Genomic DNA, 16,287 nt, shown 5'->3' on the forward strand with positions numbered 1-16,287 from the left:
TTCAAAGCCGATCTTTCAGCAGTATGCAAGTCAGACGATATGAGCATCAATAACTGCAATTAAGGTATGGCGTTTCTGTTCATGGGCTCGGAGAAACACAAATCAGTACGAGCACCATGCATTTTTGCAGCGCGGTGACACATGACGATCATGAAGCAAACTCTTTCAGACAAGACAAACAAGAACACACACACACACACACACACACACACACACACACTATCATAATCTGCTACTCCTGTTATATCAAAGCAGTCGGGACAATCGTAGTTTCGTTACGAGATTCAGCGATGACCAAACAGTTTATTACAAACATAAATTGCAATGTGACCCCAAATCACTTTTGTTATACATATTCTGACCATAGCTATAAGAAAACAATTGTCTGTTCCAATCGCATCGCTGCCCTGTAAATAGTCAACACTTGCTTATAAAGGAACTTTGTTAAATGACATTGATGCAGGCCCGGCGCGACCGGGGGAGGGGGCACTGGGGAACTTTTTGGGGGGCATAAAACATAGAAATACACACGGTCAAACCATTTTGGGGCCCTCATTTTCTCTATCAAGGAAGTTGCACCAGTTTTTTTTTTTTTTTTTTTTTTGGGGGGGGGGGGGGGTCAGCTAATGAACCCCCCACAAAAAAGAATAAATAAAAAAATAAATGAAATAAAAAGCTTACGCTGAAGGGCTTTCTATTTTTTTTCTTTTTGTTGCGGGGCGTGTCAAATATTTCAGCTAATGATCGAAACCCGGAAGTGGTACCAAAAATTTATACTGCCCCTCACCCACTTTTAAAACGCAGCGACGGCGTGAAATGATGGCCCCCAGCATCATTGCCCGCCCCCAACAGCTTGGGAAACAAACCAGCGAGAGCTAAGCACAACTTCTCTATTAGCAGCTGACAAACAACATTTTTCCCTGTTTCTATTCAAACCAAGATCAACATGAAAAAAAAACAACGCTTACTGTGTAATCGTGATTTAATAAAGGCATGAAGTTATGAAACAGTTGTGTTCTGTCTAGGAATACGAAAGTAATTACTTTAGATTAGAAGACATATATTTGTAATGACATTGTACATGATTGCATTGAGTAGCCTAACCTGTTAGGCACGCCCCTTCGATTGTGTAGTAGCGTACAATTGAATTCAAATAGATAAAGATACAAACAGTAGCCTCTTACCCAAACATTTTATTCGCTAGTACTGAAATTAGCCTCATGCAAATCAAAGCAAATCAGAAAACAGACAAATCCAATTAAATAAACATTTTACGCTCAATTTATATCTAAAGTCTCTCCAGTCAAAATGTATGCTACAAGAGGTTTACAGTTCGTCAGGTGAGAATGATAAGAGCGTTAAGTTGCCACTCAGTGCTTGAGGCAACTTACCCCCCTCGTTATTCTCAGCAGACAAGTTAAGAACATGATAATTTTGTGGTCTTCCCACTAGCCCGATATCCACGAGTCATACAGCCCACGAGTTCGACAATGAAATAAGGTCCATGAGTCATACAGCTCACGAGTTCGACAATAGACAAATAAAGCCCACGAGTTCGACACTAGGAGAAAACAGCCCACGAGTTCGATATATACAGCACGGGGTTTAATGTGTCGGTCTCGTGGACCTTGTTAGCTTAGTGTCGAACTGATGGGCTGTATGAATCGTGAGCTGCATAACTCGTGGGCTGTATGGCTTTTGAGCTGTATGACTCGTGGGTGTCGGTCTCGTGACGTGCACCCATAATTTTCAGCATATTCCACATTTTAAACTTTATGCTCATATAGGAAAAATAGAATATATATATATATATATTTATAATTAATTTCACATGGAATCATGCAGCTCCAGTGTGTTGTCAAGGCAGATATTACAATCATTCTTGAAATGCTGGATCTATTTTTATATCCCCCTTTTTACCTTCTCCATCATGAGAAAATATGGAATGTGTTTATCAAAATGCTGGGATGTCGAGAAATGTGAGGGTATATTGTTGTCGGCCTTTGAATTGCTTTTCACATTAGACTTATTGTTGTCAACCTTCAATTCAAAAGGACGGAATGCCTCTTGAAATGTTTTGAAAAGCTTCTGTTTGATTCCGCATGAGCGGATGATTATCAGAACCTGCTTTGAAGCTCCTTGCTTTGAGCTACCATATCTCGTGGGAAGCAAAGCATAGTTTCTCTTCAAAGGATTGCGTGCCAGTGCACTCTAATAAATAATGCACTTGACTGCACATACGATTTTGTTATCAATTAAAAGATATCATGTTAATGTGCACACAAAGGCGTGTTATCTGTTTATGGTATAGTAGTGGTATTCATTAGTATCAGTATCAGCATCATCACTATCCAAAATATGCACACGACTTACAATACTGTATACCACAAAAATTCACCTCTTGATGTCCACAGAGCTTTAATTAATGGGAACATAATCATAGTTATCCATCCATGTCACAGCTACCCATTTGGTGCGTATTACTATTATATTATCGTCATCAGAATAAGAGAGGTGCTGGTACATAATTCATCTGAGCCATCTTGTGGTCCATACAATTACATGACTTGATGAAGTAAAAACTCGACCAGGCTTTCGGTCCGCAATTTGCGCGGTACTTTGTACTGGTTAGCGGTTGTGCTGGTGTTGGCCAGAATGTGAGCCTTCAGTGCCTCGAACGCTCCAGGTTTCACGATGTGAACTCGAGGGGGCGCAATGGCACCTTCCCGGCGCAGCCGGTCGTAGTCGCTATTGCGGTCGCGCAGTTCCCGATCAAGCTGATGGTAAAAGAAACAGTACATGAATAGACCAATAAAACTGTAAAGGCCGTGTCACACGTTTCCGGGCAAGCTACGCGGACTTGTGGCGAGGAGGTAGTTTCCAGCACGCAGAAGATTTTCCGAGGGCGAACAAGAATGTTTGCAAGTTTCGCACTTGTTTCTTACCTACTAGACGCGTACTACTTAGCTTGTACTTGCGTGCATTCAGTGTGACTTGCGTGAGAGCTTTGAAACCAATCCGTTTTCTGTTACGAGCGACTTATGGGTACTGAGAAGTACTTGCGTTGGAGTTGCCTGCGAGGTGCTGCCGGCAAGGGTCTCCTACTGGTGTTCTGCGACGAGTACCTCACGAACCCCCACGACTCACTCGGAACAAGTTTTGCGCATGCTCAAGGCCTTGTCATACCGTATCCGGGGAAGTTTTGCGGTTTGACTTGCGGGGAAACAAATTTGCTACCCGGAGCTCTCCGCAGTTGCTCCGCACCTGACAGTACCTAGCGCGTATCTCGCCTGTAGTTGCCCGGAGGTGCTCAGCCAAGTTTTTGAGCATGACCAAAATTTTTTCCGGGTGAGTCGCGGGGATGCCCGGAGAGGTCCACGCAGAACGCCAGTAGGAGGCCCTTAGCGGCTTCACTTCGCAGGCAACTCCCACGCAGGTACTTCGCAGTCCCCAAATGCAGCCAAGATAATGACATTCCGTGGTACTTTTGCCATTCCTTCAGAGGAATTCCTTCACTGAGTTGTCAGCCCCCATGCGACTGGTACAAAGGTATCACTGTATACCCGCAAGTAGAATTTAAGTAGAACGCGTCCAGCAAGTAAGACACATGCACTGACTCGCCCAAATCCTTGTTCGCCCTCAGAAATTGTCCGTTATGCTGGAAAATCCCTACACGCAACAAGCCTGCGTAGCTTGCCCGGAAAGGTGTGACAGGGCCTAAGGTTGGTTGCAGGTGAAATGATTTGCGTGCACACCTCCTGGTGACTACGGGTGAGATACGTGGTAGGTACTGTCATGTGCGGCTCATCTACGAGGACTTCCGGGTAGTAAAAATTGTTCTTTGCAAGTCGCACGCAAGGCTTGCCCGGAAAGGAGTGACACGGCCTCAAATGAATGAACAACCAAGTAAAAACTGAATGCATGTATTCAGTATTCTGTGTGACCTGCGTGCCAGGCGCGTGGGGGCTGACAACTCAGTGAAGGAATTCCTCTGTAGGAATGGCAGAAGTCCCACAGAATGTCATTATCTTGGCTGCATAAGGGGACTGCGAAGTACCTGCGTGGGAGTTGCCTGCGAGGTGCTGCCGCTATTAGGGTCTTCTACTGGCGTTCTGCGTGGACCTCTGCGGGCAATCACCCGGAAAAAATAATTTGGTCATGCTCAAAACTTGGCTGCGGGTATATCGGACTTGCATGAGCACCTCCGGGCAACTACGGGCGAGATGATTTATACGCGCCTAGGTACTGCCAGGTGCTTATCAACTGCGGGGAGCTCCGGGTAGCAAATTTGTTTCCCAGTATTAGTCAACCCGCAAAACTACCCCAGATACAGATGACAAGCCTTTGAGCATGCTTAAAACTTGTTCTGAGTGAGTTGCGGGGGCTCGCCCGCAGAGGTGGACGCAGAACACCAGTAGGAGACCCCTACCGGAAGCACCTCCCAGGCAACTCCAACACAGATACTTTGCGGCCTGAATTTTCACTTCATTGCAACCGGAATTTCGTTATAACCATGTTCGTTATAATGGGAGAGCACTGTATAAAAGGGGAAAGTTCCACTCTTGTACTAAGTTAGGGTATGGTGTGCGACTGACGAAATTTTGACTTTGATTATAAAAAGGGGAACAAAAGTCGATAATAGAAAGACGTTAAGCGGACATTTACCAGTGCCTTGTGTTCTTGTGTGATCTCTTCACATGACTCGTTTCCAGATGTGAACTCCAACTCTACGAAGAGCAAGTAGTATGGCATAATTTCGTTCCTCTCGAAGGCTGGATGAGGGAAAAAAGGAGTAAGTTAAAAACCAGAAAATATAAAGCATTGTATCGGCAAACGACATCCTAGAGACGCTCGCTTTCTAAATGTCTTATGGACAAAGAAAAAAAGGAAATGACATCGTTCCCATTCCATTAATCCCATCTTGAAGCGGAATGGGAGACTTCAACCTTCTCGTGGTCCACCCTGTTGTTTGCTGATGCAACTTACACGATGCAATACAACTTTGTACTCTTCTCTGTAGAAAGCATACTAAGTATACAACTTAGATTTTACTTTCTTACGTCACCCTTGCCATGGCGACTGTGACCATCAACTCAAGCGGCCCTTCTCAGGGCCAACACACCCGTAATGTCAGGAAATCCCTACATTATCCTCCGGCAGAATGTGGAGGATTTCTCTACAAAGAATGTCAATATTTCTCGAATTGTCAAAGATCTTGATGTTGATGTTCTCCGACCTCCAAGAGACGCATATCGCAGACACATTGTTGGTTTCAAGCTTATTGCGTGTGTTAGCCATGAAAAATATGACATTGCTACCTATACTTTAGGCATTGTCTGGAAGATTTTCTGTCCCCAGGAGTCTAGCTTTCTTGATGTACTTGTCGCATCTGTCAGGTTGGTGACATCAACGTCACGGGAGGGGGGGGGGGGGGGCACATGACCTGTCCCAGTGCTGCCAATTTTCTTACACCCAGAGGTATACGCAGGAGATTTCAACAGTCACCACTCTTCTCAGGGCTATTCTGCCAACGACAACAACGGCGTAGTTCTGGATGATTGGGCGCCTATCAATGACCGCTTCCTTCTTCATGACGCCAAGCAAGACCCTGCCAGCTACAGACCTATCTCGCCGTTGTGTACAACTTTCTGAACGACTCCTCCTTGTCAATCACTCTCCTTTGGACGAGCCAATCCTGCCGAAGGAACAGAAAGGTTTTAGACCAGGCAAGAGTTGTGCTGACCAAGTCACAGGCATAATCAGTAGCATCAAAGCCGGCATCCAACAAGGCTTCAAAAAAAAAGGGATCTTGCATGGTCTGCTTCTGCGAAAATGTCCATGATCCTTAATTGCCAGACAAATTTGCGCTGCTTGTCTGTAATCGTCAGCAATTAAATCGCAGATTCAAGATCAGTATGGGTGTCCAGACGAGCTATGTTAGGACTTCCCCTGGATTCTATGTTGGCTCCGTTCCTTTTCATAATTATGTGGGTGGTATAATGCCTGTCAAGAACGAGGATAGTGCCTTGGGGGTACGTTAGACCGCACTCTTACATACTGAAGAGAGTTGCAGACAGATTGAAACCGCGGCGTTACATCATCTCGAAATTCACAAGCAACAATTGGAATTGAAAAGCAAGTAGACCCTACTTCTCATAGGCCTACTGCTACCATAACCATCATCTACTCGACTGCAGAGTACTGCTCATCATCATGTGTCAACAGCTGCCACATGAAACGTGTTGATACGACGGTCCTGAACTCATTCATACAGGTAGTCTTAGGCACACTCAAGTGCCCGCCCTTCACTGGCTATCTCCTTTGGCATATATAATTCCACCTCCCTACGCCAGAAGGAAAGGATGGCAAGTTTTACCAGTGACATCAATGCAGTTAGAAACTGACCTTGTAATCCACAGTACCTGAACGACCTCCCGTCAATGCGTATGAAATCTTGGAAATCCCTAAAACTATTGTGGATGTCCCTTCCGTCACGGGAAAACCTCGACTTCAAAACTTATGCTGGTCTGATGCCGTCTCCAATCCAACTTATAGCTGCAACGCTATCACTAACCCGACAACAGAACCAAAAGGTTTTAACCTTCTTCGGAAACAGTTGCTTACCCTGCTACACCGCATCAGCGAACCCTCCAAGTTAACAACAGATAACTCTCCGACGTGTGAATGCCGCCATCCCGACCAAACCCTGCGTCATATCGTGGAGGACTGCCACCCTTAAAAGTTTCCAGGAGGCATTACAGAACTTGGCAAACTAAATGATGCTCAACTGAACTGGATCAGCAGCTTGGATATAAACCTATGAGGCAAGCATGACCCCCTCCGATTTGTTTTGCAATATACAACAGAAGAATCTTGAAGCACGATGAAAATCATTCATCTGCTATGTTAATTTAAGGTCACTGAACCAGTAAGTCCAGTATTTCCAAAGATTCCATAGCAAAGAAAGAAACTAAACCACTGGTTACTGATATGCTTTAAAAATATGAGTTATGTCCTATGGCAAAGGGTGTGAGGAATGGGGAGGTGGAAGGCAGGGTAAATGAAGATGGTAAAGGGAAGGGAGAAATGGAGTTGGAAAGGAGGTGAAAGGGAGGGGAGAGTGGAGGGGGAAAGACAGGGGAAGGGAGAGGATAAGAAAGGGAAATGGAAAAAGAAATAGAGGATGACAGAAAGGAAAGGAAAGAGAAGGAGAAGGATAGAAGGGGAGGTGAGAAAAGAGAAAAGAGGGAATGGATGGGTAAAGGGAGAGGGGAGTGGAATGGAGAGTGGGAAAGGGGAAGGAGCGCCGGGAGGGGAAATAAGGAGAAAGAAGGGGAGAGGGGAGGGGATCAGAAAGGGAGGAGCAGAAAACTGAATTAAGGTGCCTTTTTCCATGCAGTGCGTTCGATACAGGACTCGTCACAATCCAGTCACGATTTATCATTAATCGGAGTTTAGTCGCCTTGACCCACGCTTAAATGCAGCTCTCAATTTTAAATGGTTTATCAATAGCATTCTACAGTTATCACCAACTGATTCGACTCATTAGGGCATACAATATCCCTATAAATCAGTTTTAGTGCAACTTGGTGTATTCTTTGCATACTCACCAGTGCATGTTTCTGAAAGCAAGGTACTTTCGGCGGCAGCAAACTCAGTCAGTTTGACCCGGTCCGGCCAGCGCTTCACGGCGGCCTGAATTGCCTGGAGTGCGACGCCTTGGTCTATCTTCTCGTATCGTAAATTCAACATCAGGCCAAGACTGAAAATGGCACAAAGTGAAAGTAACAGAGAAAGGGTCAAGTCGATATGAGAATGGTACATCACGGTCATAGCTCTGGTTAAAGCTACTGTATTTGTTCCTTGGCTGTAGATGTACGTCGCAGATAATCAAATTTTCTCGGCACTATATACTGTAATCATGAGCATGTCCCGAATTCATATTTACAAGACTCATCTTATACGATTGTAATTTGCCAGAATGTGCTATTAAATGAAAACACGATAAAGATCACAGACAAGCTCACACTAGCACAAAAAACACTGAATTAAACCTAAGAAAAACAAACAAGCAGACAAACAATTCCATCAACAACTTTGATTTAACCATGAAATATATCGCAAAGCTGAAATCAAAGCTTCCACGTAACCGCTTGTGTCGAGAATGCACATGAGGCAGTATCACACCTTTCCGGGCAAGCCTTGCGTGCGACTTGCGAAGAACAATTTTTTCTACCCGGAGGTCCCCGCAGATGACCCGCAGATGACAGCACCTGGTACGTATCTCACCCGTAGTCGCCCGAGGTGCGCACGCAAATCTTTTAACCGGCAACCATGTTTAGGCCCTGTCACACCTTTCCGGGCAAGCTACGCGGGCTTGTTGCGTGTAGGGATTTTTCAGCACACCGGCCAATTTCTGATGGCAGACAAGGATTTTGGCGAGTCGGTGCATGTGTCTTACTTGCTGGACGCGTTCTTCTTAAATCTACTTGCGGGTATACTGTGTGACCTGTGTGCCAGGTGCGTTAGGGCTGACAACTCAGTGAAGGAATTCCTCTGAAGGAATGGCAAAAGTCCCACAGAATGTCATTATATTGGCTGCATACGGGGACTGCGAAGTACAATGTGGATGCGTGGGAGTTGTCTGCGAAGTGATGCTGCTAGGACCTCCTACTGGCGTTCTGCGTGGACCTCTCCGCCATCCCCGCGACTCACCCGGAAAAAGTTTGGTCATGCTCAAAACTGGGCTGCGGTTAATTCGGACTTGCGTGTGCATCTCCGGGCAACTACAAGCAAGATACGCACTAGGTACTGTCAGGTGCGGAGAGCTCCGGGTAGCAAATAAATATGTTTCCCCCGCAAGTCAAGCCGCAAAACTTCCCAGATACGGTGTGAAAAGGCTTTGAGCATGCTCAAAACTTGTTCTGTGTTCCTAGTGAGTCGTTGGAGTTCGCTCGCAGAGGTACACGCAGAACACCAGTAGGAAACTCTTACCGGCAGCACCTCCCCGGCAACTCCAACGCAGGTACTTCTCAGTATCTATAAGTCGCTCCTAACAGAAAACGGATCGGTTTCAAAGCTCTCACGCAGGTCACACGGAATACACGCAAGTAGAAGTAAGTAGCACGCGTCTAGTGGTAAGAAACAAGTGCAAAACTCGCAAGCATCATTGTCAACCCGCGGAAAATTCTCCTGCTTGCTGGAAAATCACGGCCTTGATGGATCATGTTTATAGGATGACTGTTTAGTGCGTTCTGTTTTATGTGCAAGTGGTAAAACAGTTGAAGGTAAAAGATTTCGATCTTGCAAACCGTCGTGACGGCTTGAAATGTGCGACGCGTCGCGCATGTCACACAGTGACAAAGGCTACATAAATATTTGCACTCACCGGTACAAGAACTGAAATGAAGGACAGTTGTCATGGAAACCAGTGACTCGAATGATGTCTCCCAGTCTGTATCGATAGAGTCCACAGGCCTGGGTGATCACGACCTCGTACTCCTGGCCAATCTCGAGCTCGTCGAGGAACAGCGTTTCAGGCTGACTCTCATGACTGATTTAAGTAGAAGAAAAACAGCACATAACACAATCATACGTAGTCATTTTCCACGAAACTAAAATCCTCATCTAAGCTTCTGTAGACATTCAGTTTTCATCTCTTCAATTCTAAATGAAGCATCGCAATCGTGAAGCCTCAATCAGCCAATCAACATATAATTGATGTCAGTTTAGTTTCAATTATCATTTCTCGAGGAAATCAATACAGGATTTTTTCTTCTCGATGAAAAATAAAGGCATGTACGTGAACAGGGGAAGTATTTTACGCATTACATCAACAAACGTACCCAGATTCTATCCTATTGCCATCCATCACTACAATGATATTCCAATTATCCCTTCGCTTGTTAATGTGTTCTCGTCACTTTAATTCGTCGCATTGTCATTCTGTAGTTTTTGCACCTGATTACTATGAAGTAATTACAGTGATTTCTGATAACATCTTTCGGCAGTGAAATGTCATAATCGGCGAAATATTACAGCAGCCCGCAGCCAGACTTTCTCTACTTTAACTAACTTTAACTCGATGTTAGCAAAGCTCATACTGTTTGATAAACTGCCACATGCGATGTACTCATAGAGCAGCAGGTGATACAAACTTACGTGTTCTGCAGCCTGATAAACTCGAAAAAGTTTATAGTAGGAAAAAAGAGCAAATCCTGTTGTTCGTCCCACGCCCAAATGGAGATCCCCATTACCAGCCCCTCTGAACATCCGTAGCCACTGGAAACCAAGGTGATACCTGGAGGTAATATGTATATAGAGTTTATTTCAAGCTACAAACCCAGGGAGCACTGTGACATGTGAAATAGGCGACAGTGCTTTCGGCTTTTCAACAAGATATTCCGTCCAGTGCTTAAATCCAGTGACTAAGTGTAACCACTCCATTAATATCTCTCGAGATACCCTTGACGAATTATTCTTAAATTTTGGTCACTTTTATAAATTTTTCAGTTTACATAGTTATGAATGATCAACTCATATCTTTTTTTTAAGAAGGGATATTCCACCGACCTGGCAATAATTATTAGATAAAATTACTGAATTATTTGCAATTAATGAAGATGTTATTGGAATATATGGATCTTTTGGAATCGATTGCCACAATAGGTCATTATTCATTTTGACTACATGTTGAAAAGATATAACGTAAGCGGTTTTAAATTTTCATGGATATTGATTACTTATCCAGCAGAAGGTATTATGTGATATTCAAATCTTCTTCACATCCCAGAAATCTATTATTGTGTGCGGCATTCGTCAGGAATAGATCCCTGATCCTTTGCTGTTTCTTATACATGTCAACGATATAAAAAGCTCTTAGGGATTTTACTGTCAAAAGGACTTAGAAATACTGACTAGGATAAAAAAAAATAACGATGGGCATTTTACAACGACTGAAAAAAACTTCGTTTCTCAAGATTCCCTTAGGTCTAGTAACACAATGCTTTGATTCTACGATATGTCACACACTGCAATATCGTGTCGGGGATTGTGACTCAACTGAAATAAATCCATGGATCCAGTGGATCCACAATTACACAAATGATGACGTAACAGTAAAATTGGGCAAAATAATCAGTATCAAACTACTAATCAATAATGACAAGGATATATGAAGGTGTTGTATGATGCTTTATAGGAAAGCAGCGTAGAATAAATTGTGTGCGCGCATTGCGCAATACACAAAGATATTTTTGATCTGGCGTTACAGAATGTGAGTGTGTGTGTGTGTGCTGAAGAACCCCGTACCTCTTGCGTATTTCTCTCTTATTTGGGGCCAGATTCCAGTGCTGTCCACGGACAAGATGACTCTCAGCTTTGGCCAAACCCTTGGAAAAATGTTGTCCAGTCCGACCACAAAATGTTGACGTAATTCCAGCGCCCTTTGCCGGTCGCCGTCTCGAAGTTCACTTGTCAGTGCCGAACGTACGTCGTCTGGGAGATCGAGTCGCTCACTGATGGTTCCGTACTCGATATCGTGGACGATGTCTTCCCACCACTGTTCGAGTTGTTTCATCATGCTCTCGAGCGTGCTCAGAAAGAAGACGCATATAGAGCCGATATTCCTGTCACGCAGGGCAAAAAGGAGATGGATGTAATTCGCAACCTCGTAGGAATTGATGCGAAAACCAGCCGGAGGTGTGGTGTAATACAACCTTGTGTCATCTCCTATAGTCAGGGCACTCTCGACAAGCCCGCCATTTTTAGTTCTAGAAACTACAGGGGCTATGTAGACAAAAAGTTGCTTTTGAACTATGCCCGTATGAGGAAATTTCATTCGAACGATGGCGTAAAGAAGATCGAGATAGTCTATTATAATTTTGAGTCTATCTGTCTGAGGGATCATCTTGCTACGACCAGTCGTACCGGAAGTACTGACGTAACTGGAATGAAATTTCCGGGTCATAACATTTCTTTCTCCGTTCATCTCCCGTTCGACGAAAGGACGATAGTGCTCGTATGTTGTAAGTGGATGGCGAGCCCTGAACTCTTCTCTGTCCTTGATGTCTCGAAGTCGGTATCGTCGGCCGTACTCCGTGTCGCCATTCTCAAGGAGAATGTGTCTGAGGAGGCGATCCTGGGCTCGGCGAGGATTCCTCCAGTGTTTCTCCAGACGATAGAGGGCGATCTTCCCTTGCAAGAGCGCCACCGTGGACGATAAGAAGCAACGCAGGATGGACTTTATCCCGTCATTGGGCGCAGGGCCAAGAGCAAGGAGACTCAAAAATAGCAGAGACAGGCAGAAAGCCACAACAGCAATGAGCCCTGAAAAGAGCGAGAAAGAGAGAGAGAGAGAGAGAGCAAAATACTGATGGAATAACAGTCAAATGAACAGTTTCATTAGTTCAGTCGATTTTCTTGTAAGATTCATCGATCTACCCCTCATACGCCTACAGGAAATACAGTTGCTAATCGAGGAGTTCTCATTATTTGTGTCAATATATTCTAAGGACATTGGGTGTAGGCATTCAAATTGTGTCTAGACGACTAGAATCATATTTTCTGACGTCCAATACAGCTACATGCTATTGGTAAATTCTTCATGTAATTATGCAAACAGCCTCACCGTATTCCGAAGGCATTCCAACAATCGTCTTTAGAAAATGTATGCTCATTACATAGGTACATGCCACTCATGACACAATCGGTAATAAACATCGAAGACAACCACAGTTCAGTCCCGTTCCTCCCTTATTTTGTCAGTCGCCATATTTTTTGTTCATGGACCTCATAGTACAACATAATTTCTGCCGACAAGGATGAAACTGTCCCCTTCATGTCTGTTGAATTTCGTTCCTTGGTGGTCCTGTCTCAACCAATTAATTATCTTTGATGCCTCCATCCTCCTTTTTTCTTACAAAAACCCGGTCAACCACCAACTCCATGGCCATTATAGAAGGAGCAATTTGAAAACTTTACTGGCTTAACGGGGCGATACATTCTAGCCTGAGAGGAAAAAGGCGCTTCTGTTACATTGCTTGGGAGCAAAGGGACAGAGAATTTTCTACTCCTCATGAACACTGGTACAATGACATCCTCGCAGTTGCGCCCTGATACTGGAAACGCATATCAGATGACGTTAGCAACGATTGAAGCCTATTTTGTTCCCTTGCATTAAGTGGTCGCCGAGAGATATAGAATCACATGACGAAAGGAGACGGCTGATGAGACTGTTTGCAATTATGTTATACCGCCGTAGAGGAGCTGGTCAAACACTGTGCATTCGGGAACCTAGCTGAAAGATGAAATAATGATTCGTCACCAGGTTGTTGAAGCGTGTATTAACCCCGGGACACGCGAGCGATAATTACTTGAACCCGATCTGACCCTTCAGAAAGTGTTCCCCGCAGCAGATGCATCGCAGATGCGCAATAAGACTCCAGCCAGTCTGGATGTCCCTTCATCACTGGAACACTTTGACCCCAAAAGTATATGGCGCAGATGCTGGTCTGATTCTGTCTCCAACACAACTCAAGTCACACGCAACACCATCACTGACCCGACAGCAAAGCTAGAGGAGGTCAACCTCCCTCGGAAACAGTGGCTCACCCCATGGACCTACAGGTGCATGCTCACCCTAAACCGCATCCGAACCCTCCATGCAAGGACAGGCCACCGTCTACACAAATGTTTTGTCCGACGAAGTTGTCGGACAAATTTGCTCTCAACCGATCAGATGCAAGGATTTCAGTAGCTTGTAACAGTTTGTCAGAGAACTATCCGACCAAAACGCTTCATGAAATGCCCCCCCCCCCCCCAACTGCATAGATCCGCAGCTTAGATATCAACCTATATTATCACTCTATAACCTCTCACCCACCCCGTTGTATTGCATCATAGGACAGAAGAATACGATTTCAAAGCAATGACTCCAGAACATGAAAATCAAAGTCAGAACGTTCACAAGCCGTACAAGCAAAAATCGCCCAGATAGCAAGGTTCGGAGGTAAGACGGAGCAGGAACGGACAGGAGGTGAGGAACAGCTTAAAAACGCAAGGTGGTTGCAAAAACTGTAAATGTAAGGACCACCCCGACATATGACCGCACGTGCTGGGTAAAAAGTGCCACATATTATGTCTCAAAACAATGACACAAAATGAGACAGGGGGATAGAGTAAAGAATACACAAGACCTGCTAGCTTCTAAGGGGATTTTGTGGATGCAGTTGGTATTAATCAACTTGCCAAAATTGGGGCTGAAATGTCGGTCAGTGATCTGTTTTGAGGCAGATATATAGCCTACGTCGTTTCATCTTTTCATTAGGTGCATCAATGAAACACAATACCGACTAGTAGATGTAAAGGACCACAAGAATTCCGTGAAATCTTTGGGATATCTGGGGACGGGATTGGGGGATTAGATTTAGTGTGAATATTACAATGGGGGGGGGGGGGTACTATTAAAATGCTAAATATTACATTTAGGATTAAAATGTGATAACGGAGGGTAGATATTCCATTGAAGGTTAAACCGTACATATACGGTGGATTTGATAAATCATTTAAGGATAAGATGTAGGCCTTTAGAGCCGATGTTACATTTAGCATTTAGGGGACATACACGCGTGTACTCTGAAACTCACCGAAAATGATGCGTGCAATTCTCACAGACTCCGCCAGACTAGCTTCCCGGGCAAGTAGCACCGCCACGACCAGACAGATTGTCGACAACAGCGACAACTTCGTGTGAAGATTCAGGAGCGCCATATTTGATACAATGCTTTCAGCAGTAGGCCCTCTTTAATTTCTAGATGGAAGCATCGATAATTCACCAAGGTACAAAATCGTTTCTATTTGGTGGCCCGGGGAATCACAAAGCAACTACATGTAATACATTGAACACCACATTCGCACCTCAGTGACACACGACGCTCGCTGAGCACTCGCTTTTCTGAAGTCACAGCTAGTAGCCTATAAGTTAAGAGTGGAAATTGCTGACTTTGCGACTGTGCTATGTTGACTGTGCGATTATATTGTTCAATTTGTTTACTCTGCGAGTAAACAATAGATTATTTGTATAGGGCCCCATTTTTCTCTCTCTCTTCTTTCTTTCTTTAAAACAACAAGAAGAATGATTTATTACATCTTAAAGGAAGCAGATTTCTGAGTGAAAATAACTTTTTTTTTGAAGGATGTTAAATTATTAACTCAGGGAAGACTGGATTAAGCTCTTCCTTTTTTTTTTTGGCTTTCTTTCTTTCTTTCTTTCTTTCTTTCTTTCTATTTGTGCTTTTTTTCCTTAAGATGATCATGAACAATAAATATTTACATATTCAAATATTCGTATATTCACATATAAATATAATGTAATGCACATAATTTGAATTAATTTGTTACATGTAGTTGTCTTGCCAGTTGCGAGCAAAATATTTTCATTCATATGGATGCCAAGAGCATCCAAGGGCTAAACCTGGAAGAAACTGATCCATGACATGCTTTGCAAAGATCCAAATTTTCTGTGACCGCTGCACCAAATTGAATGTTTTTGTTTTTGCTTTTTTTGCAAGATGTATAGGTAACAAATTATACTTTCATATCCTAAAATAATATCTAGATAGCGCAGCTATTTTGAGAGTTGTCAATGAAAGTCCTTTTTGGAAGGGGGGGGGAGGACATACTGTTCTTTTCTTCCACCGGGAACTTTAAAAAAAAAAATGATTTTTGACGATGTTCGACAAGGCGAAAGAGGAGAAGGAGTCGGTTCTTATTCATCAAGACACTAAAGCCAAAAGAAGAGCGGACTTAGATAAGTCAGTGATGCCGTCGAAATTATTTTCGTTAAAGTATACAACAGGATGAAAAAATAATGTAATTGTAATAATGTATATACTACTTGAGCAGAGATGTGAACGTTTCACAGACAACATGAAGTTATAAGTTATAGATACGTTTCGTAAACATCATATCGAATGAAATTAAAGGAGGCATCATAATAGGAGAGTTGATGAAAATGAATACAGTGAACTCTCGTTATAACGAACATGGTTGTAAGGAAATTCTAGTTACAACGCACCATTATCCGCTCTATGTTTTTGTCTCTTGTTTATTTGTTCGGTTATAACGTAATTTCAATATAACGAAAGGGAACTGCTGGTCTCGAAGACTTCCTTATAACAGGAGTCCAATCTATATTATGTTAATATCTTCATGATTTTATAATTTTACTTCGTACTCTTATATTGACCTCAAATATTTATACCAACCAAAATAACTTCTCATTCGGCT

General features: G+C 43.6%; 1 protein-coding gene across 1 annotated transcript; it reads right to left on the reverse strand.

The window, feature by feature from the left end:
* Positions 1–721: 721 nt before the first annotated feature.
* Positions 722–14,934, reverse strand: LOC139733285 (uncharacterized). Its single transcript, XM_071644119.1, has 7 exons — positions 14,646–14,934; positions 11,311–12,327; positions 10,162–10,300; positions 9,389–9,553; positions 7,611–7,762; positions 4,666–4,772; positions 722–2,777 (listed from the first exon to the last, which is right to left on the reverse strand). Exons 1-7 carry the CDS (start codon positions 14,767–14,769, stop codon positions 2,559–2,561), a joined length of 1,923 nt encoding a protein of 640 aa, XP_071500220.1. The 5' UTR covers positions 14,770–14,934; the 3' UTR covers positions 722–2,558.
* Between the last annotated feature and the right edge of the window lie 1,353 nt (positions 14,935–16,287).

The sequence above is a fragment of the Diadema antillarum genome, unplaced genomic scaffold, assembly GCF_040938485.1.
Source record: "Diadema antillarum isolate AM-2024a unplaced genomic scaffold, OU_Dant_1.0 seq00000467_RagTag, whole genome shotgun sequence".
Lineage (NCBI taxonomy): Eukaryota > Metazoa > Echinodermata > Echinoidea > Diadematoida > Diadematidae > Diadema > Diadema antillarum.

Coding starts and splice junctions, on each gene's coding strand:
- LOC139733285 (XM_071644119.1), bottom strand. CDS start 14,769: ATGGCGCTCCTGAATCTTCACACGAAGTTGTCGCTGTTGTCGACAATC. Junction 12,328..14,645: donor AATTGCACGCATCATTTTCG/GTGAGTTTCAGA, acceptor CGCTCTTTTCAG/GGCTCATTGCTGTTGTGGCT. Junction 4,773..7,610: donor GCTTTCAGAAACATGCACTG/GTGAGTATGCAA, acceptor TCCCTCATCCAG/CCTTCGAGAGGAACGAAATT.